This window comes from Centropristis striata, chromosome 24 (genome assembly GCF_030273125.1).
Source record: "Centropristis striata isolate RG_2023a ecotype Rhode Island chromosome 24, C.striata_1.0, whole genome shotgun sequence".
NCBI classification, from domain to species: Eukaryota; Metazoa; Chordata; class Actinopteri; order Perciformes; family Serranidae; genus Centropristis; species Centropristis striata.
In genome coordinates this window covers 22,583,226-22,606,744 of record NC_081540.1, presented here as the reverse complement: position 1 = coordinate 22,606,744, position 23,519 = coordinate 22,583,226, and the positions used below count along the sequence as shown (strand labels likewise).

General features: G+C 38.0%; 1 protein-coding gene across 3 annotated transcripts in view; it reads right to left on the bottom strand.

Moving 5' to 3' along the window:
• Positions 1-23,519, bottom strand: part of LOC131962694 (receptor tyrosine-protein kinase erbB-4-like) — a 429,169-nt gene that overhangs the window by 116,523 nt on the left and 289,127 nt on the right. For all 3 annotated transcript variants that reach the window (XM_059327691.1, XM_059327690.1, XM_059327689.1), the window contains exons 6-13: positions 22,182-22,300; positions 19,771-19,912; positions 17,605-17,718; positions 13,146-13,272; positions 11,176-11,249; positions 9,860-9,950; positions 8,226-8,431; positions 5,635-5,767 (exon numbers count right to left, since the gene is read on the bottom strand). In XM_059327691.1, the coding sequence (XP_059183674.1) occupies positions 5,635-5,767; positions 8,226-8,431; positions 9,860-9,950; positions 11,176-11,249; positions 13,146-13,272; positions 17,605-17,718; positions 19,771-19,912; positions 22,182-22,300 (1,006 nt within the window). The remainder of the gene's footprint in view (positions 1-5,634; positions 5,768-8,225; positions 8,432-9,859; positions 9,951-11,175; positions 11,250-13,145; positions 13,273-17,604; positions 17,719-19,770; positions 19,913-22,181; positions 22,301-23,519) is intronic.

The following is a 23,519-nucleotide window of genomic DNA, read 5'->3' as shown; positions in this document are numbered from 1 at the left end:
TTTGATCAAGTTAAAGGCTTAGTATGGTCAATATGCTAACAGAGAAGGTCCATGAATAATGAACAGCTTTTTAAATCATGGGCAAACACGAGGGGATGCGTGGAGGGAGGAGGTAGTGAGAGTTGAGCTGATGGGAGGGAATAAGAAAAGGGAAGGATGGCTGGAGAGGCCGAGGGAGGGGGCATGGGTAGACTTGGCCTTGGGTAGGGTGACTGGGGAGGTACGGAGGGAGAAAAAACCTTAAAGCAGGCAAGCATGAGAAATAAGCTTTTCATCTTCTAATCAAATCTAAGAATCATTGCAGTTTGTGCAACTGGTAGGAGCTCTACCAGCTTCTTTATTTAGCCGGTTAAAGCAATGCGTGTAGTTGATGATGGCTTTGTTTTTCCACTTAGACTTCGAAAGGAATAGAGGCAAACAATAGAGCTCAATATTGGGTTTATACACTCCAATTACACCAACAGGAGCTGCACAGTGCCTCAGGCCACACTGTTGAATCCTCGTATGTGTGTGTGCATGCACCCGATCTATAAATTTCTCCCTTTGTTTGTGTCAGATTCCCCGCATTATCTCGGTTTTTTTGAAGTGCGGCGTCTCTGGCGAGCGGAGGATGGCGGCTGTCAATAACAACCGCAGCCGATCAAAAACACTTTTCACATCAGAGGGATCGATCAGCTGATGCAGAGGACAGACATCCTCAGAGGAGGATTCACCCAGTTACAAACAAGCCCCTTTCTCACAGTGGTGAGATAATGAGAGAGACTCTGTGTTTGTGTGTGTTTTGTTTGTATTTGCATGTGTTGCTACTAGGGTGGAATAAAGATTCAACAAGAATCCGCCCTGTGAGCTGTTTTTATGTGATCTTGCACTGAGACATTCGGATCTCCTGCGGGTATGTGTGTTTTATGCATTTTCATGTGGTGAATATTAGATGAAAACATTTTAGACTTGCTAGTTCTAAAAGCTACAAAAAAGAAAAGAGACATTTTGACACTCCCGAGTTACAGGGCGATAAAAAGTCTAGATGAAATACTACATTTCCCTTTTGCAGTACCTTAATGTCACGGCATTTTTTAATGGTCCTAATGGTTCGCCGCGTTCATTGCACTCAAACATCCAAACATACAGTATCACAGAGTGTCCTTTTATTCATAATATTTTCAGTGGACTCAAAGGGAAACTCCCATTGCTCTCTTTACATTTCCCCCTCGTCTTTCTTTCCCTTGTTCCAAAATAAATTAGATTTCTCTCCTGGAAGCTCTGTCCAGGGGAATCCTTTAGAAAAGGGCCCAGGCAGTGGAGAGATATCTCTTTTGTTGGTTGAAGAAGAAAAAAATACACGAAGGAGAATGGTTGAGAGACAAAGACCTCGGCAGCGGTGCTCTCCAGGGTCATTTCCATTCCGTGAAAGCCGTTCCTCCTGATTGGCCCCCTTCACGGCTGGAAGTGTGCGCCAAGGCCCCATTGGGGGATGGCCTGATGGGGGATTAGCCCTGTTTTAGCAGGAATTTAAGCAGGACTGTGGCTACTATTCAGACCTCCGAACCTCCAGCAAACCAGAGCATGGCCAACCCACCAGAGCAACTTTTTTAATTAAACACTTTCAACGCCTCCCTAATCCGCTTCCTCCCTCCTCCACCAACCCCAGTGGGCACCATCTCAGACATTTTCTTCTCCCCTCTCGCACTCCTCTGCTCCTCCTTTGTATTATTCAACAGACGTATAAACTAAAGGGAATTAGTGCCTTTCCTCATTAAGAATGGAGACATATAACGAGGGTGAGCTGAGGAATCAAAATCACCAACCTGGAAACATATTTAATGAGCTAACACTAAGTTCTGTAGAGATATACAGTCCAATAAAATAAATTCAGAGCAAAAACAGATATTAAATCAATCTATGTGGTATACAGTAGAGGCCCATATGCAGTAACTAAACCCACAATCATTCATTAGACTTTTATATACGGCTCTATGCAGATGATACCATACTGTCACGAAACACAATGGTCGACGCTCCAAGCAGCTTGCCTCATTAACATTGTGTAAATAAACTTTTTCTCCAATAATTTAGATTGCATTTTTGTCTGTATCAGAGAATCAACCTGGGGTTATATAATTAAAAAAAATGCAGTATTCTGCATGTATTCTCTACCGACATTTTTCAGCAATAAAACTTGACATAATTGTGTGAGGCAATTAAATGTGTCCCATAGAAAATAAATGGGATAAACTCTTATCAAATTATTCTGAAACTTGACAAATGCTGATAGGAACAAATATCACACCCAAAAGTGTTACTAGACTAGATTTCAACACTTGAATTCAATCAATTCAATCAGTTCCAGAACAATTCAATCATGGAGGACAGACATTTAAAGTTCATACCCAGCTATCTGTGCTGAGGCAATGTCTGTTTTTACTGTCTTGTTGAAAAAAGGAATAAACTGAAATAGTCTGTCTGTACTAGATTAGGGCGATATTATACTTAGACATGCAGCAGCCACCATTCATAAATCTTGAGATAAAGTTTACCATTTTATCACCACTGACAGTTACGGCACCAAGCGTTGTATCTCGTGTAACAGAACAGGCTTGTACTTTTTTTTCTGATGGATCCTCGTTGTAATGCAATGGGAATGACAAAAGGGAACCCAAGATAGCAGCAAGATGCTGTTCTAAACATTGAAACTTTGATTTCTAGGAACACTTTAATGTCTCCACCACTTTCTTCTTCATATTTCCTGTTGTTTGCTGATTTTAAAGAGAATTTGTGAGCGTTCAAGTCCTTAAAAGGTGCAGGATGGGATTCTGGAGGTAGATAGTTGATCGTTGAGTGTCATTCCCAGGTCATCAAATATTGACATTTTGAGTTGGTAGTTCTTTCCGACTACCAACCCAAAGATTCAGTCTTTGACCACCTGGAAAGGCCACTCCAGAATCGCCTACTGCACCTTTTAATGGCAACAGTCTCGATGCAAAAAAAAAAATGGCGTTATTGGCGGCATTAAGACAGTTAACAATTTGGTAAGCTAGTGAGTGGTAATGGGAAAATAGATGAGGCTGTAGAGAATATTAGCATTTTCTTCATGCTTAAAATTAGGAAAAAATTGGGTAACACTTTATATTAAGGTAAACGTATTCAACATTAATTAGTTGCTTATTAGAATGCAAATTTGTAACATATTCGCTCTTAATTAGTCATTATTAAGTACTTATTAATGCCTTGTTCTGCATGGACCTTATACCTTATTATACATCCAGTAAGCCTTAAAGAAAGAGTTAATTCACTCGATTACCTCAGATTTATTGCTTATTAATAGTAAGTAATGTAGTTCTCAATATCCTTTGCTTTGTTTGGACTTTATAAGGTGGTAGTACCACAAGAATAGTGACTCTACCTTAATAACACTCAATGAATATGGTCTGTTCTTACATAACAAAACACAAAACTACAAGTGTAAATAGAGTCCAAATAACTCTAAATTAAGTCTTTGTTACTTAGAATATGTTCCCCATACTAAAGTGACATCTTGATCATACTAATCTGCATGCTAATAAGCATCGAATTAATGTTGAATACGTGTACCTTAATATAAAGTGTTACCAAAAATTGTAACAAAAATTACAATATATTAAAATCCCATCCACTGAAAAAGACATTTTAAACTTCTGAGGTTATGAATAGCATTTCTGCAGTGGCTGAACTGTGTAATTACAACTTCCGGGTCCATCATGTGATGCCATTGGGCCCAAACATACCTTTTCCCATTGACTTATATTATGATATATTTATTTTATGATACAAAAGACAAAAGTCTCTATTGCACTTTCACTATGGGTTCCATAGATGCAGAAGATCTGGGTAATTTTATACACTTTTTTGGCTTGCTGCACCACTTGGAAACTTTCATAAGAATGAATGGGGTTCCAACTCCTATGCTGTATCTATTCCCTCCGTGAAATGGTAAACATGACCCCATTTGAACGCAGCAGAAGTCTTATTCACATTGTAAAAAATATACTCTGGGTAGTCACTGGGAGGGAAAAACACAGGTTATCCAAGGTTTCAATCTCTAGAAAGATTCCCTTTATCTGCCAAAAGATACATGGTGCCTGGCAGGTGGTGACTTCTTAACACCAGGTAAAAACCTTTAGGCTATAGACATTTTGAATCCACAGTTCGGGCCAAAGCAAGAAGTGGGCCAGTCGAATGCTACTCACAATGCATCACAGTGGCTGACTGTATTTACAGTATATGAAACAAGTGTGCTTCAGCAGCTCCCTGCCACGCGCCTCATCCTCACCAGTCTTCTTCAAAGCCTTCGCTATGAGCTGTTTTTCCCGGCAACTTCAAAGCCTCCCTCCCACAAACGGTGCCGGGAAAAAAGGACCGGCAACAAGTCAACATGACCGAGGGTTGCTCGCTCTCATACACCCTCTCGCTCACACACACATGCACTCTCTCCTCTTCCCCTGGGGAGAACACAGGCTTGACATCACCGCTTGCAAGAAAGTCATATTTATCTTGTGGCAGACGCTGCCGGTACGGTCTTATTTTAGATGGATGCTTTCAAGTGTTGTGATTCACAACATCTCTTCGTTCATTCAAGAGTAGCACAAAAGACTGGCAACTACGGCTACAAAGAAGTGTTTCTCCCCAGGTGAGTTGGCAGTGATCTTTTTGATGTGCCTCTTGGCGGCGTAAGACAATGACCTGAATGCAATTATTCACACTGAACATAGAACATCAGTGGAATTGTGAGGACACTCAAAGGGCCTTTGTCGCAAATGTCAGTCATTTCACAGCTCAGAGCAGTACACACTCTCATCTGTCAGCTGAAATGGGCAATTTGTAATAAAATATAATACTTCAACAATATATTCAAATTGATTTTGCACTATGGTTGAAACACGCAGCCAAATGTTCCTTTAACTGTTCACAGAGTGGAATTCCTTATTGGTTCATCTCATTACATTCATGCCAATCTGCAATTAGACTCTCCTCCTCCAGAGCCCTTGAGAATGCTTTGACTTCATTCTCATGCATCAAAGCTGTTTAAATTGATTTTATTTCCTCTGCTTGTCATGTATGGCTGTTTGCAAGGGAATTAATGCAGTCTCCTGAAACCATAATGATGTGACATTCAGGAAAATGCTCATTTTTGGGTCTGGTTGAGAGATTTGTGTCAGCATACACCTGGACAAAACATTTCTGAGGAATGCATCAAATGGGATCTTTTGGGCTAATTTTGAGTTGGGTTTCTATGCTTTACAGTTAAAAAACATGTTATTTTTTCTCATAGTGCCCAACAGTGTTTGGCTTTAAAGTAATACTCCACACACCATTGGATGCAGTGACAAAGGTTGACTCCAAATATCAACATTGATTCTTGGTTTCACATAGGACATGAACACTGGTCTCCTGGGTCAAAGTCCAGGGTGTGATTGACCCATCTGCCACCACTACCGCCGGGACATGACTCTAACAGCTGGAGAGGCACTTTCAGCTGATAAAAATCACCAATAAAAGCTTCTAAACCAAGAATTATTCAGCCGAAGCGAGCTAAGTGCAAAAAAACCTGAGGTTTTTGCTCACAAAGGAAAATAGATTCCCAATAAATGGACTACTCACCCGTCAAAAAGGTTGCAGGACTCCACACAGGTGCGACCCCGTCTGAAATATCGGCAGGAAAGACATTGGTCGGGCCCCGGGCCCCAGCATCCGTCGTCAGAACACATCTGATCGCACACCATTCGTTGCTGAGCTGTGGAAAGAAAGAACAGAAATAAATTAATAGAAAAAAATACACTAATGTAGCCCGCAGATACACACCCATGCCAAAAATGCAATTCAAGCATTCTGGAAGCATGGTAAATGGTAAATGGACCTGCACTTATATATCGCTTTTCTAGTCGCTTTGCGACCACTCAAAGCAATTTACACTACAGACTGCGCTCATTCACCCGTTCACACACACATTCATACTGGTGGCAGAGGCTACCCTAAACGGTGCCACCTGCCACCATTGGGAAGTCATTCTCTCACAACGATGAACGCAGCATCGGGAGCAAATTGAGGTTCAATATCTTGCTCAAGGATACTTCGACATGTAGGCTGCAATGGTCAGGGATCGAACCACCAACCCTCTGATTGGTGGGCAATCCGTTCTACCAACTGGGCCACAGCTGCCATGATATAGTGTATAAGTTGCTCTGGATTCATTGATAATATGTATTGTTCATAGACTAGAAGTGTGTGTTCACATTTGTGAGTGGGCATTTGTGATCTAGCTGAGGGCCGCACAGCTGTGTGAGTAAGCATTGGTATTCCCCACACCTCGGCCATTAAAGACAGCCCCAACCAGGACCCTAAGCCCTTTTTTTTCCAGTCGAGCCACAACAATCGATGCTCTTCATCGGACTCGGCGTGTCCCCCATCCGGTGAGTGACACCCACATCCCCGGGAGTGTCGCCCGGTGGGGGGGTGAACCTTTGTCAACAGCCAAACGGTCAATGGTAGACAGGGGGTTGAGCCTAATGAAGAGGCCTGTGTAGGGCCCCATCGATCGATCTCTAACACACACACAGCACTCATTAACTGGCTAATGATATCAACCGCGGCCTGGCAGGGACAAGAAAAACTATGGTGGTCCAGGTTTTTGTTTTCTTTTCCTTCTAACCACAAGCTTTGCTCGCACATGCTGCAAAAACACACTACATCAAAGAAATCAAAGAAAAATGTTTTCTTAGAGATAATACTACTATTTGCAATTAATTAGAAAACCATGGTGATATTTTTACTCCAGTATTATACCTCCCGGTCTCTTATTGAGCAACACTATGTGGTCAGTTTCCACCATCTGCGGCTGAAACCACATGTAGGCTATTCATCCTTCCATCAGGTGTCCACTTCCCTGCAGCTCACAGTGAGCTTAATCCACCTCTGTGCATGACGCATTAAGCACTTTCCTCGCAGGGAGCTGAATAAGGGCTTTCATGGCCAAGGAGCGAGAAACGCCAGTGACACAGTCGCCTTGGAAACGGGCATGTCAGTGTGTAAAGCTCGGGGGGAGTTGGATTTGCAGAGAGATGTCGGGAATCTAAGTTTGGAGGTAATTAGAGGGCTAATTGGAAAGAAAATAAGAGAACATGAACAACTTAATAGGTGTTTGGTTACCACTGGATGTGAATTAAGATATGCAGTATATGGGGGTAGGCATCAGTGTTGTCTACTGTTACTTTTAAGAGTTGTTTAAAGGCTTCAGTGCATTTATTAATTATTGAATGTTGACCTTGAAGAAGGCCAGTGAGCCAAAACATTATCAAATGAAAATAGAAATGCACACAGCCACATTGTGGAAAAAAAACATTGGGCTAATCTACAAGAGTCTCAGCTTTCTGGTCGTACCCGATTTATGCAATCCCAAGGCCTTTGAGGGCCCCCAGTATGCAATAATATTCAAAAATACACCATTTTGGAAAAGGTTGAAATAGCACGTGTGCTGCACGAGAAGAACTTCATCGTTTTTGCCCCATACCACATGAGATTAGCACAAAGTGGGCATGTCTTAATACTTTTTTTTCTCTCGATATTACAGTGTTACATAATACAATAGTAACTTGTTAGAGCTCTTCCCCTCCCAAGGATTGAAGGAAGGCCAAAGGAATTGGTACCAATCCATTTGGTGAGGGGAAACCAGCATGATCATTTTCAAAGGAGTCCCTGTTGACCACAACATCTCTGAATAAAAATGGGTCCCCACGAGGCTCATCTTGACAGACATGCCCACTTTGTGCTAATCTCATCTGGTATGGGACAAAAACGATGAAGTTCTTCTCGATTAGCCCAATGTTCTTTTTTCAATTGTGAAGAAGTGCACAATAAAGCAATTTGAGATGTCCCTGAGTTTTCTCTGGTAGTAACAGCTTTTCGCTGCATGAGTCCCAGGTGCAATCACATACATGCATCCTCATCTAAATCTAAATCCTCTAAAAAAATCTAATGCTAAAATAACTACATTGAAAACATTTCTTTTGACTGGTGGCATATTTTTTTTTTTCACCCATAAAAGATTATTAGTACAAGTGTTTTTAGCCAATTGTGCCGAAATTGATTTTTTACCCTTACTCTTAGCCCTTATATACGTATGTCTATCTAAAGATACTGCAACATTTCTTAAACTACCCCCAGAATGCACAAATGTACGCATAGAAACTAATTACCGCATTCTTTTGGATCTCGGTTGTTGCGGATGAGAACTTTTTGGCTCGGCGTCCGAAAGAGCGACGTCCAGTTGACGGTGTTGTAGAAGCAAAGGCGACTGTTGTTGAAGATGTAGACGTTTCCGGCGCTGATCTCGTCCAGTGACTGAAATTGAAGCGAGGAGATCCAACGCTGCTTCAAGATCAACAAAGAAATACCACTTCCACTGTAGGAGAAGAGAAAAGGAGATTGAAAATATTGTGAGAGTGGGAAAGGACAGAAAAGAAAGGAAAGATTGGAGGAAGATGATGGTAAAAAAAAATGAGCAGAAAATCAAAGATGAGTGGATTACAAATAATGAGAAAGGGTGCTGAATAGAGGGATGAGCGGAAGGAGAAAGATAAATGCAAGCAAAAATAAAAACAAGAGGAGGTCCCACTAAATGAAACATTGCTGAGCTACAGGTTCATCACTGGTGTTTACAAGGCGGGATCTCCTTTGACTCTCCCAGCACTATCCCTCGGATCTGTCACTTGTAAGCGAATGCAGAAGCTGTTATCAAAACGGGGCTAATCAAAGCTGTGTGACAGCAACACTTCAAATAGCCTCTGTGCAGAACAACAAAGGCCGGCAGCTCATTAGCCCCTACAGTAGCCATCCAAACACAAGAAAACAGCAAGAAAGAGAAAGATATAAGGATCTCTCTGAGTCTCTGACATCTTATAATACAAGCATGTCATCTGCATAGAAGTTAAATGACGCATGTAATGCATTCTGATTTGTGAACTGTGATGTGGAAATTGAGTATTAAGTGTGTGTTAATGGATTGGTCATTAAAGTCCTTGACTGCCTACCAAAATTATGATTGTAGATAAAGATGGCTGACATAAGTGAAGCAGAAACATTGGGACTGCCCCCTGGTGGCTGGCTGCAGTAAAGGTCATAAACCCTGCCCACTACTTGTACGAAGATGGGAACTAAAAAATCACAGTACATGTCAAATATTTTCCAGATAAATTCTGTCATTTTTAGATAGTTCTATCCAGAGATGTACAACCCCAATTTAAAAAAAATTTGTTGTTTAAATGTTGTGTAAATGTATATAAAAAGTGTATTCTTGCAAAAAAAAACAAGTTTGAACATAAAACATATTGTCTTTGTACAGTTTTCAATTGAATATATTCCCCAAAAAGGATCAGCAAATTATCAGATTTGGTTATCAAGTTTAAGACAACATAACAATTTTTCCTTGTAAGTTTGGTTATATTTAATTGCTATAAAAAGTGGGTGTGAAATTGAGATTTACTTTTGATTGGTTGGGTGACTGTATGGGCGGGACCTTGATACCTTGGCTCCAAATGCCAGTTACCACTTTGCAGACTATGGTTCCAAGTGTGCAAAATGGCAGCGCCCATATCAAGGATATTTTGGCTTCATTTTTTTTTATATAGTCAGAGGAAGTAGAGATGCTTCATTCATGTTTACATAAAGTCTCGGACTCAAATGCACAACAAAGAAGAAGACCCAGGTGGTACAATTTAATCTTGTAAATGCACTACTGTTCCACTAAGTATGCAATATGTTTGATAGGAAAGTCCTAATGGTATAGGGTCAAATCTGTGTCAAAGTACGATACGGTAACATGAAGACATACCTGTAAAGAGATCTACCTCCAATTGTCGCCAGACTCGAAAAAACACTCAGATCTGTCATGTTCTCAGGCCAAGACTGGATGTTGAGGTAACCTATAGAGAAGAACATGTGCCAATTAGTAGGGATGCCTATCCGATTTTCAGTATTGGTATTGGTGTGATACCGGTCTAAGTCATGTTGTGGGCTATTGTAGAGATCCGGGGGGTCTCCACAAGTCGTTAAAGTTGTAATAAGAACAGAAAACAAGTCTTTACTGTCATATTTACTGTCATTTATTTTTTGCAGGGGAAGCTCAAACACCATTTATATGCCAGACTTGAAGGTATAAAAAAGGAAAAAAACGTAAAGATGGTTCCGGAGGAGTTCTGTCCAGCCCGGAAAAAAAAGTACAGTCAGCCTCAACTACAACCTTACGTTACCGTGGTAACCAAAATAAACAAAAGTAATTTAGAGTGACAGTACTCAGAAGGCGATCATTACACTATGTCTTTCTTCCTTTAGTGTGAGCATTAGGTTAAGCAAAGTGCGATCACTCCAATGTATTATTAACAGCTCGGTTGTTTAAAAGACGGTATTGGTGGTATTAAAAGTTGTTACCAGCCATTCCTACTAATTAGTCAACTATTTTTTCAGAGGAAAATGAAAAAGGAGAATTTGTTGTATTTGATGAAGGAACATGAGAATAATGAGCAAAGAATCCTTTGGTTGTCTTCATTTGTTGGTCATGGAGCTGCACCGCCTTTTTGAAGTTCAAGCAAGAACCCGTTCTTTGTTGGAAAAAAAAGTGCTTGGAGAAGACAATATACGCTAATTAAAAGAATGGATTCAGTATTCTGCACAATTTGTCTGGTTGCACTTGCCTTTAATGACAGATTACATCAAATCAGGACCTGTGGAAATGACATTAAAGAGATAGAGCAGGAAATGGCTGGGGTAGAATGGCCATTGCTCTTTCTTATTGCATGGGTTTTCATTATGAAAATGCAGTTTCACTCCATTAGCTGTTTGGCTCAACTGCAAGTCGCAGTTTAATATGACAAAAGGCTTTGTATACGAGGTATTGCTCATCCCTTAAGGCCTCTAATAGTTAATGAATAAATACACACTCAAGCATGCACACACACACAGCAGTGCATTACTGTAAGCATGTATAACTATGACACACACAACCTAATATGCACCAGAGAACCTTTTAGAGCACGCTGACGAAAAACAGCTTTCTTTTCTTGCCTCAGAGGCGACATAATTCAAACTCACACATGCACATACACATGTTCAGTCAATGTTACCAAGGTGACCCCAGTGAGACAGCCTCACCTGTGATCTCTTTCACAGTGCGGAACACGTTGAGACGCTCAGGGTCCAAAGGCCCAATTCCATGGTACATGTCCCTGAAGAGAAAAAGCAGAGACACAAAGAAAAGTAAATATCTTTTTGTCAAAAAGAATATTATTTTACTGCAAAAGCATGGCCTTAAAAAGACATTGTTTATCATAGAAAGAAGTTGTAACAACATCATCTGAACTTTTTGATGGCCATTGAATTGATCATGTAACCAAAATGAAGCTTAAAATAGCGATATTTCTTCAAAATCACTCAATTTTACATGTTTTATTTAAAAATTATCCAAAAATAAGCCATTTGGACTCACTTGATCCTGTAAAAAACGTTAAATTACGCGCTCCTCTGCCCAACTGGGAAGCCATGATTGATTCTGCTGACATGAACAGTCACATGGCAAATATTCACTGAAAATCTGACAGAACTGCAGGCTCTTTTTACAGAGAAGGGATGAAAGATAAGAGAAGTTGGAAGTAGAGGCTGTAAAATGTAAATATAATAATATACATAGCATTTGGAGCCCCTGTTTTTATAAACCAACCTTTGGACACTTGAGAAATGATTTTTCTATATATAATTTCCTTTTTATTACAATTTAAAAATAATAATTTACCAAAGAAATTAAACTTGAAATGCAAGTGTTTTTTAGCCATGATTGTGCTGATCCCATAGAGGTGCAGGACTGATATATTACAGTGAAAAACAAAGTACGGGTGAGTAAAACGTGACAGCAGCTAAGAACACTCTGACATTGCTTGGGGTTCAGTAGAAACACTGTGAACCTGAAGGCAGCATGGAGAAATATGCTCCTCTTTCCAAAGTCAGAATGCTCTTTTCCGCTCATGTGCAATGTGACAAATCATTCCATCCTCAGAGCTTTAGGGCGCGTTGACAGTGTTGTTTGGTAGAATAAAGTACACTGCTCAATGACCTTCCAATGGTAGAATTTCACTTGTACAGTGGGCTATGAATGGAGAACTGTCTGTTCACCATAGTACCATTTAATCAAATGTGTGCAGACCTTTAGCAGTTAAAAGGTGTGAAGGATCAAGCAAGGTTATTATAGTTAACGAAAACTAACGAAATATTGAAAACTAGAATTGAAAAAACATTTTTAACTGAAATAAAAATAAAAACTAGAGTTTAAAAAAAAAAGTAGATGTCTAAATGAAGAAAATCAAGATGGCGGAAATTTGACCCCCATCACGCCGTTTGTTGTACTATTTGTTAAGCATCATTTGCACAAAAATTCATGTGTCCACAGTGTCCCATCTCACATGCTTCAGCCTCTTTTGAGGCTTGAACCCCAAATAATCTCTAAAAGCATTGTGAGGTTTCCAGCTGTCACTCACCCTTTAATGCCAATAATGAGGAAGATGAGGTTTCCGTTGATTTTGGTGCTTTTGCCTTTTTCACAGCAGACATTTTGACATGTGAAGATAGGAAATTGTCTGATTTGTGTTATACTACAGCCATTTTTTTCAGTCGTGGTGCCTTCTAGGGGTCGATTTAAACAAAACAAAACTAGGGTATGTTTCCAGTACTTGTGTGGATACATCCTGCCAGTTTCATAATGATTGGCCCAATGGGTGTTGAGCTAGGTCTATTGATTTGCTAAGCCACGCCCATTTAAAGTTCATTGGTCAATATCTTCAAAATGCAATGAGATGTCAAGAAACTTTTGATAAGTTTTGATATGATTGGTCCAGAAATTAGTCATAGAAGTTAGCATAAATATATGGTATCCGAGTAGATGTCTAAATGAAGAAAATCAAGATGGCGGAAATTTGACCCCCATCACGCCCATTGGGGTCATATTTGTTAAGCATCATTTTCACAAACTTCCATGTGTCCACAGTGTCCCATCTCACATGTTTCAGCCTCTTTTGAGGCTTGAACCCCAAATAATCTCTAAAAGCATTGTGAGGTTTCCAGCTGTCACTCACCCTTTAATGCCTGTAATGAGGAAGATGAGGTTTCCGTTGATTTTGGTGCAGTTGACAAACTTATCAATATTACTTGCATCCACAGTTTGCGCCGTCTGCAGGCTGCCCGTCCCTATGCCGTCACACACTGGGGAAAGAAAATCATACATTATTCAAAATAATGCTGCTTTAAGTATGAATTGCATACCGTGGTGTATATCCAAAGTGCCCTTGCACGGCGGAGACCTCATTTTAAAAAACTTCTATTAGCTTTTTGTCACGTTAATTCTTTACACTCTTTTATGAAAATACAGCCCTGCTTTGGTGCACAGGCGAGGCCACGGCCCCTCTCCATGCATTGGGATTCTTTTGATGAAAGCATGGGCCAATCCACAGCCAATCCCTCTCTATAATGAATTCATTACATCTGCATTAATTACACTTGCGGTCTGGTGTGAGCCAAGTATTTCTGACAGAGGCGGAGGCGATGATGAATAAGGCTTGCATTAAGTGGTGTAACCAGTTTTTGATAGTGATTTATACCAGCCAATTCCATATCTGAAATGTTAATTTGTTATCATTTCCCACAGTTCCTTGGGCTATCCCTCATTAACCCCTCCCTGCTGCGTGACGATGTAATCAAGAGATTAGCCAATCAATGGATGCCACAGCCCATATATGGAGCCGGGAGGAAAACACTAGCGCCGTACCTCCAAAGAGAAAGGGCAGATCAGTTACCTTTGTGAGAACAATATGATGAAGGGGCTAATCCGCTGTATTGAACTGAAGTAACGCTGTTTAATTTCACATTAGACTTTTTTGCCATTTGTCTGACACTCGCACAACATTTCTTGTAATTACTGAGCAGGTAACAGCAGTTTCTCGTCGTATTTAGTGTTAATTAACATGTCGACTGCTGTAGGGATCAAACATGTGACCTTCATTTGTCGGCCATATTTATCCTTAAGCATTTAATGGGTCATACAGTGGATATTCACAGCAGCATTATGCCAATTCATCTCTTTAGTATGAATATTTTGCATTCAAATATGTATTTTTAACCAACTAAACAGAAGATTTTAGGCAAATCCAATCTAATAATAATGTGGCATTGAATTGACTGTACATATCTTGTAATGAAAGCTGAATGGAGGGGAGAAATTCCCCTAAAATTAATCAAAATATTGATATTTTTGGGTACATTCAAGAATATAAATCAACTTTAAGTATATTTAGTGAGCAGGTAACAGCAGTTTCTTGTCATATTTAGTGTTGGTAAAGTAACTATCAACTTACATTAATATACCATCTATTTGGCATTGATAAATTATAGTTCAACATTAATACATTTTCTATTTACCATTCTAAATGGCCTATACATGGTTTATAAATGATGATTTAACTTTAATAAATTATCTATTTACCATCTATAAATGATGGTTATTGTAAAGTGTTATCACAGAAGATTGTAGGCAAATTCAATCTAATAATAATCTGGCATTGAATTGACTGTACATTCCCCTAAAATGAATCAAAATTTTTATATTTTTTTGGTACATTCAAGAATATAAATCAACTTTAAGTATATTTAGTGAGCAGGTAACAGCAGTTTCTCATCATATTTAATGTTAATTAACATGTCGACTGCTGTAGGGATCAAACATAGTCATACAGTGGATATTAACAGCAGCATTATGCCAATTCATCCCTTTAGTACGAATATTTTGCATTCAAATATGCATTGTTAACCAACTAAACAGAAGATTTTAGGCAAATTCAATCTAATAATAATGTGGAATTGAATTGACTGTACATATCTTGTAATGAAAGCTGAATGGAAGGGAGAAATTCCCCTAAAATTAATCAAAATATTGATATTTTTGGGTACATTCAAGAATATAAATCAACTTGAAGTATATTTACTGAGCAGGTAACAGCAGTTTCTTGTCGTATTTAGTGTTAATTAACATGTCAACTGCTGAAGATTAAACACATGACTTTCATTAGTCAGCCATATTTATCCTTCTGCATTTAATGGCTCATACAGTGGATATTAACAGCAGCATTATGCCAATTCATCCCTTTAGTATGAATATTTTGCATTCAAATATGCATTTTTAACCAACTAAACAGAAGATTTTAGGCAAATTCAATCTAATAATAATCTGGTATTAAATTATTGTGATGAAAGCTGAATGGAGGGGAGAAATTCCCCTAAAATTAATCAAAATATTGATATTTTTGGGTACATTCAAGAATATAAATCAACTTTAAGTATATTTAGTGAGCAGGTAACGGCCGTTTCTCGCCATATTTAGTGTTAATTAACATGTCGAGTGCTGTAGGGATCAAACATAGTCATACAGTGGATATTAACAGCAGCATTATGCCAATTCATCCCTTTAGTACGAATATTTTACTTTCAAATATGCAACTAAACAGAAGATTTTAGGCAAATCCAATCTAATAATAATCTGGCATTGAGTTGACTGTACACATCTTGTGAGGAAAGCTGAATGGAGGGGAGAAATTCCCCTAAAATTAATCAAAATATTGATATTTTTGGGTACATTCAAGAATATAAATCAACTTTAAGTATATTTAGTGTAATATAAAGAAGCTAAGCCAGCTCCAATAAAAATACATTTCCTTTAAAGCTCTTTAAATAATTCTCGTGGGCCACTGTTGATCCAGTATCATCGCTGTTAGCATAAAGCTATTAGATTAAAAAGGTTTAGCTGCATAAGCTCTTGTACATACAGTAAATGCAGTGCAGTGGGCCAGGAAGAGAGGAAGCAGGAGGAATAAATATCCATAAAAATGCTGATTTAGTACAACTTCCACATTGAAAGGTGAAACACGGCCATGATCTGTCTGTTGCCAGTGTGTCTCTGCAATAAGACATATTTGACAATCTCACAAGGCAACAGTGAGCAGTTCTGAGTGATGCAGGCACTCTCTGGGCCAATGATGGCAGTTTAAAGTCACTCAAGGTGTCAAACTTTGGCTCTTTCTCACAGTGGAAACATCAGACCATGTAATATGGTATTTGAAAAGTTTTAAAAACCATCATTGTTAGTGTTTGATATTCTACGGAAGCCGAGAAAAGCCATACTGACAATTATTTCTTTAATGTTTGAGGCTATAAACCTATTATTTTGAGAAAATTTGCTTTCTTTTCTTTGAGGTAACATAATAAACCGTTATCTCAAGAAAACAAGCTTTTGTTTCGTTAGAATAACGAGTTAATAAACCTGCTATTTCGAGAAAACAAGCTTTTGTAACTTTTGGATAACAAGATTTTATATATATATATATATAAACATATAATATGATATACAAACATGTAACTTTTATGCATCACTTTAAGTTTTAAAAACCATCACTGTTAATGTTTGATAGTATACGGAAGCCGAGAATAGCCATGCTGACAATTATTTATTTAATGTTTGAGGATCACAAGCTAGTAACATATTATTTCGAGAAAACAGGATTTGTTCCTTTTTTGAGATAATGAGATAATAAACTTGTTACCTTGACAGAATTTGCTTTTGTTTCTTTGAGGTAACATAATAAACCGTTATATCGAGAAAACAAGCTTTTGTTACATTGGAATAACAAGTTTATAAACCTGCTATTTCAAGAAAACAAGCTTTTGGGTTGAATATGATATACGAACATTTAACTTTTATGCATCACTTTGTTAAGTTTTAAAAACCATCACTGTTAATGTTTGATATTCTACGGAAGCCGAGAAGAGCCGTGCTGACAATTATTTCTTTAATGTTTGAGGATCACAAGCTATTAACCTATTGTTTCGAGAAAACAGGATTTTGTCCTTTTTTGAGATAACGAGATATTAAACTTATTATTTTGAGAAAATTTGCTTTTTTCCCCCTTGGAGGTAACATAATAAACCGTTATATCGAGAAAACAAGCTTTTGTTACATTGGAATAACGAGTTAATAAACCTGCTATTTCGAGAAAACAAGCTTTTGGGTTGAATTTGAGTTTTAAAAACCATCACTGTTAATGTTTGATATTCTACGGAAGCCGAGAAGAGCCATGCTGACAATTATTTCTTTAATGTTTGAGGATCACAAGCTATTAACCTATTATTTCGAGAAAACAGGATTTTGTCCTTTTTTTAGATAACGAGAGATTATGTTTCTTTGAGGTAACATAATAAACCATTATATCGAGAAAACAAGCTTTTGTTACGTTGGAATAACGAGTTAATAAACCTGCTATTTCGAGAAAATTTACGGTAAATAAAAGTGTCTATTATGGTGATATGCAATTTTACGCCCCATTTCTCATGCAATTTGACGGTATTTTACTGTAATTTCTACAAATATTTTTTACAGTGTAAGTTAACTTTCCTTAAATAAATATCTGCTTCTTTTGTTCCCTAATGTTTAGCAGTATATCAAGTATCCAAAATAAGGAGTAGTGTTATTGAGCACATCTGATAGTTTACCTTTGGGACAGATGTCGGTACAAGGGATGCACATCTTGATGCGGTTCTCCTCCACCTCCATCTTGTTGCTGGGACACGCTCTGACACAGGAGCTGTGGTCCACCACGAAGTTATCTAACACAGAGACAGAAAGAGCGTTCAGTTATACACAAATAGTATTTTTCATGATCTTACCATGTCGAATCACAGGAATGAAAGTGTAGCATTTACTCCAAGAACTATTTCCTAGAAGGACCTCTCTAATGGCGAGAAATTGATTGTATTTTAATCACGTTTGTATAATGATCAAAACTAATGGTCTAGGGCTATATTGCTCAGAAAAAGTAATGAATCAAATTAGTACTTGGGAGCGGCAGTGGGAAAGTGCGACTGGTGCATGCTCATTTAATGATCAGTGGGACTTGAATATGCAATCTGTTGACGTAGCTTGACTTTTAATGCCAGTCGCTGAATTACTGCTGCAGTCCCGACCCAATATCTGTGAAAGAAACAACTACAATTTGCTTCCTTTTCAGCTGCCAGAAGCTGAAACAGATGGCGTGGCAACTAGTTGATTGAAATGTGCAATTTATTTATTTTTGAGTAATTTATCTTGACTTGATATAATTGTCTGGAGTCTTATTTCAGCATGGATAGAGGATAAATGCTTCTTCAATGGACACAAGTTCACAGTCTATAAAACTTAATTATAAGCATCATTATGAGCATCTGTGTTGCAGTGTAATGTTACACTGACTATATCTAAATGCAGAAGCTTGGATTTGCAATATAACAAGAGGCCGACCGATATGGGAATCCATGTCCCATACCGATGCTGATGTTAGAGTTAAAAAATTAACCGATTACTGATGGCGGCCTTTTCATTGTAGATTCTGCATCAATATACCTACATAAGACACTTAGAAGGCTGCTTTCTCAAACCAAAATGCTTTAAATCACTTAGGGTGCTTTAACACCTGAGCTTTGTCCAGCAGGATGTAAAATGTAACACAAAATAGCCTAACACCATTTCTCTATCACCCTTAGCATTGTTTTCTGCATTATATATAGTGTAAAAAAACTTGTAGTTTGGACAACATATATGCCAATAACTCAATTTATTTAAATTTACATGATCCAATATTGACTAATAATATTTGGTGACTGAAGCAAGACAACACAAGATAATGGACTCGGTATCTAAAAAATAAAATGAAATAAAAAAATCTTGTTACCAGAAAATAAAGTTGTAACCTCAGGAAAACAATATTTTGTTTCTTTGAGGTTACTGAGTTAATTATGAGTTAAAGTTAAGAAAAAAAGGCTTTTCTTAATTTGAGATAACTACATAATAAACCCGTCATATCAAGAAAAAAATTGCTTGTTACTTCAAGTTAATGACAGAGTAAATATGTTATCTTGAGAACACAAGCTTTTGCAAGTTTGAGATAAAGAGATAATATAATCTGTTATCTTGAGAAAACAGGATTGATTACTTTGTGATAACATGATAAAAAAAACCCTGCTATTTCGAGAAAACAAGCTTTGAGGTAACAAGAAAATAAACTGCTATTTCGAGAAAACAAGCAGTGAGATAACAAACATAATAAACCTGCTGATTTGAGAAAACAAGCTTTGAGATAACAAGATAATAAACCTGCTATTTCGAGAAAACAAGCGTTGAGATAACAAAAATAATAAACATGCTATTTAGAGAAAACAAGCTTTGAGGCAAGATAATAAACATGCTATTCAGAGAAAACAACCATTGAGGTAACAAGAAAATAAACCTGCTATTATGAGAAAACAAGCTTTGAAGGAACAGGAAAATCTTGAGAAAACAAGATTTAAGGTAATACGATAATAAACCTGCAAATTCGAGAAAACAAGCTCTGAGATAACAAGATAATAAATCTGCCATTTTGAGAAAACAAGCATTGAGATAACAAAAATAATGAACCTGCTATTTTGAGAAAACAAGCTTTGAGGTAACAAAAAAATAAACCTGCTATCTCGGGAAAACAAGATTTGTTACTTTGAGATTACAAGTTTATAAACTCAATCTCTTGAGCAAACAACCTTTTTTTTAAGAAAAGTTGTATTTCAGACAACATATAAGCCAATAACTCAATTTATTCATAACAACCAATATCGGCTAGTAATAATAGTCGACTGGAGCTGACTTACGGGGGCATTTCTTGACACAGAAAGCTCCATAGGTGTACTTGGCTCTGGGATTGTGCTCCAGCTGGAAAGACGTGGGGTTGTAGACAAACGGCTGAGGGCACTGGGTCACACATGCTCCGCTGTCGTTGAAATTGGTGCAAGCCTGCAGAGAACACAAGAGCCGAGTCAGAGGAGAGGATATGAGCCAGACCTCCCATGGGGGGACACACAGCGAGGTGAGGGCACATAAGTCACTGTGAGTGAAAGAGTATTACGGCAGCATTTCATTTTTACGTGCGATTGGTAAATACGGATCACGCAGCTGGTCCTTGTCTCTTCCAACGCCAAATGGGAGAAAAATTGGAGCCATTGATCCACAGCCATGATGTAAATGGTGAAATGTTTTCCCATAAACCTCTTAAGTGTTTTGTCGTCTGTGGCCACAGGCTGAAACGGCAATAATTGAATTGGATGAGGCTTTCTGTGAAATACAACTACAATATCATCTCTGTCAGCGTGCGCTCGCGTGGCGCGCCCAACGTTGCGAAATAGGAAGAAGTCGAGGTGATAAAGGGATACTAATTGGAACACTGAATCACCAATTTGTTCTTTGAAGAGCGCCGCCGCGGAAGACTTTTACAGCCCCCGTAAAATGACAAACAATTTATCAGCTGGTAAATAAAGTGGATCATTTTCGGGCGGGGAGGATGACAAACAGATGTTGCACAAAAGACGTGGACGCGCGCAAATTGAGGATGATGAAGGGGACGAGGTTAGAGATGTCCTCTCAGGGTGGTTCTGTGGGAGGTAGAAATAGCAGGGAAAAGTTAAAGAGAGAGGAGGAAAGAAAGTTTAGAAGGGGAATAAAGTTGTGTCTGCAAGGGTGTAATTTACAGGGGGGTTACAGGAGGAATGACCTCACACATATACAGTTTTTCAGAAGGCATTATTGGTCCTACAGTCCAAAAACATTGGTAACACTTTACAATAACCTTCATTTATAACTGGTAAACAGAGTTTATTAAACCTCTGAAGTCCAGAAGATTTTGGTTTAAATTTGTCAACTTCCTACACTGTAAAAAAAAATCTGTTTAATTTACAGTAAATCTGTGGTTGCCACAACTTCTCCGTAAAAATACAGTGAGTGGGTTTTCTACTGTACATTTAAATTTGAATATCAGCAAAAACTGTAATTTAGATTGAAAAAGTCCCTTTATTTTTTTAGGGTAATTGTGTCCTTTTGACAATATGGTATTTCTCCATTAATATTACATGAAAAATTTATATTTTTACAGTACAAATGTGTTTTCTACAGTTTTTTTTTAAGTTTTGTACTAATTCTTGATTTATGGTAATTAAAAATGTCTACTATGGTGATATGCAATTTTTAATTTTACTCCCTATTTCTCATGCAATTTGACAGTGTTTTACTGTAATTTCTACAAACATTTGTAACAGTGTATGCATTAACCCTTTGGAGTTTGGAGCTATTTTGTTGGTTTTTGACTCTTTTTCATTCTGCCCGTTTATGCGACTTAAATAATGATCACCATGCCATGCTGGTATTACTTTTTTCACCTCAACCTCACCTGATTATTAATTTGTCATTTTGACTTACTGGATCAACATTTTGAAACACAAAAAAACACACAAAAACACACAAAAAACATGTAAATAAAAAATAAAATTAAAAAAGCACACAAAATTAAAAAAAACTTAAATTTTGTAAATTTTTTTTACAAAAAACACAAGAAACACACAAAAACACACCAAAAAATTACCAAAAAACATTAAAAACAAACAGAACACACACATAAAAACACAAAAAACACACAAAACTACAAAAACAGATAAAAACACACAAAAAATTACAAAAAACACAGATGAAAACACACACAAAAAATACACAAAATAGCCCAAAATCACACACAAAAAAAAATCAGTAACCAAAAAAAAAATATTGCATTAAAAATGTTGAATGCACTCTGAAAAATCTGTGCAAAAAATGTAAAATCATGTTCCACTGTCGTGGTGATTTTAACCATTGCTGAAAAAGAGTTGACAAGATAATAAACCTGCTATTTAGAGAAAACAAGTGTTGAGGTAACAAGATAATAAACCTGCTAAATGTTATTTTATAGAGCAATAGGAGTGGTTTTATTCTGCATATTTTCAGCTCAATGGTGAATCATTATATTGATCTATTCCTTCACTTTTTTGCTGTTACGGCTGTTTCATAAAAGGTGCATATCTAAATGATGAAAAAACCTTTTGGTGGAGTTGTCTTTAAAGAGTAAAGGCCTTTTGAGGCTTCCTGCCTGTAATAACCCTCTCCCCCACATTTTGAAATCAAAATTCCACCCGACTGTGCATGTGTGTGTGTGTGTGTGTGTGTGTGTGTGTGTGTGTGTGTGTGTGTGTGTGTGACGTACGAAGCAGTCCGTGTCCTTGGGGCCCGAGCAGCCGCCGGCACACTCGCGATGGCAGCAGTCGCTGACGTAAGGCCCGAAGCATCGACCGTCACACTGCTCTGCACACACCGTCTTTGTCACTGGCCGGGAAATGAAAAGACAGAATTTTTAAAGGTCTAACACACACGTTCACGATCATAAAAAGAGACAATACCACCACCCTCAGCCTCCCCCTCACACAACGGTTCTTCTCGTTCGGTATTCAGGCAGAAACAAACGAGGGGAATCAGGAATCTAAAGGTCGGAGCGGTGGGTTCCTGACCACGAGGTCGCTGCCTCGACCGCCCAGACGGACTTTAAAAACCTCCAGCACTGTCTCGTCTTTCAACAGCTGCTACGGAGGTGCCCTTGAACGCCTCTTACCCGCCAAGCGGCTCAGCTCGGCGGCCAGCGGCTGAAAATTGCGCTTGGCAGCTCGCAGGTACGCATCTGAAGTGGGACTTTGTTGGAGCGACTCAACCTTTTTTTCCCTGGATGAATAAAGTTGGAAAAAAAAGTTCATGGACCTCACTGATTCACCATATCTGTGTTTATACAAAAAACACTTACAAGAAACACACAAAATTTATAAAAAACACAGATAAAAACACAAAAAATTTACAAAAAACACACAAAAATAGCCCAAAACAAAAAAAAAGCATTAATTCTGCTTTTTCGAGAAAACAAGCATTGAGATAACAAAGTTCATGGACCTCACTGATTCACCATATCTGTGTTTATACAAAAAACACTTACAAGAAACACACAAAAACACACAGAATTATCAATTACCAAAAAACTTAAAAACAAACAGAACACACACACAAAAAAACACACAAAAACCACACAAAATTTATAAAAAACACACAAAAATAGCCCAAAACAAACAAAAAAAAACATTAAATCTGCTTTTTCGAGAAAACAAGCATTGAGATAACAAACATAAGCCAGCGGCTGAAAATTTCGTTGGCAGCTTGCAGGTACGCGTCTTAAGTGGGACTTTGTTGGAGCGACTCAAACGTTTTTCCCTGGATAAATAAAGTTGGAAAAAAAAGTTCACGGCCCTCACTGATTCACCATATCTGTGTTTATACAAAAAACACTTACAAGAAACACACAAAATTATCAATTACCAAAAAAACAAACAGAACACACACATAAAAAAACACAAAAAACACACAAAATTTATAAAAAACACAGATAAAAACACACAAAAATAGCCCAAAACAAACAAAAAAAAAACATTAAATCTGCTTTTTCGAGAAAACAAGCGTTGAGATAACAAACATAAGCCAGCAGCGGAAAATTGCGATTGGCTGA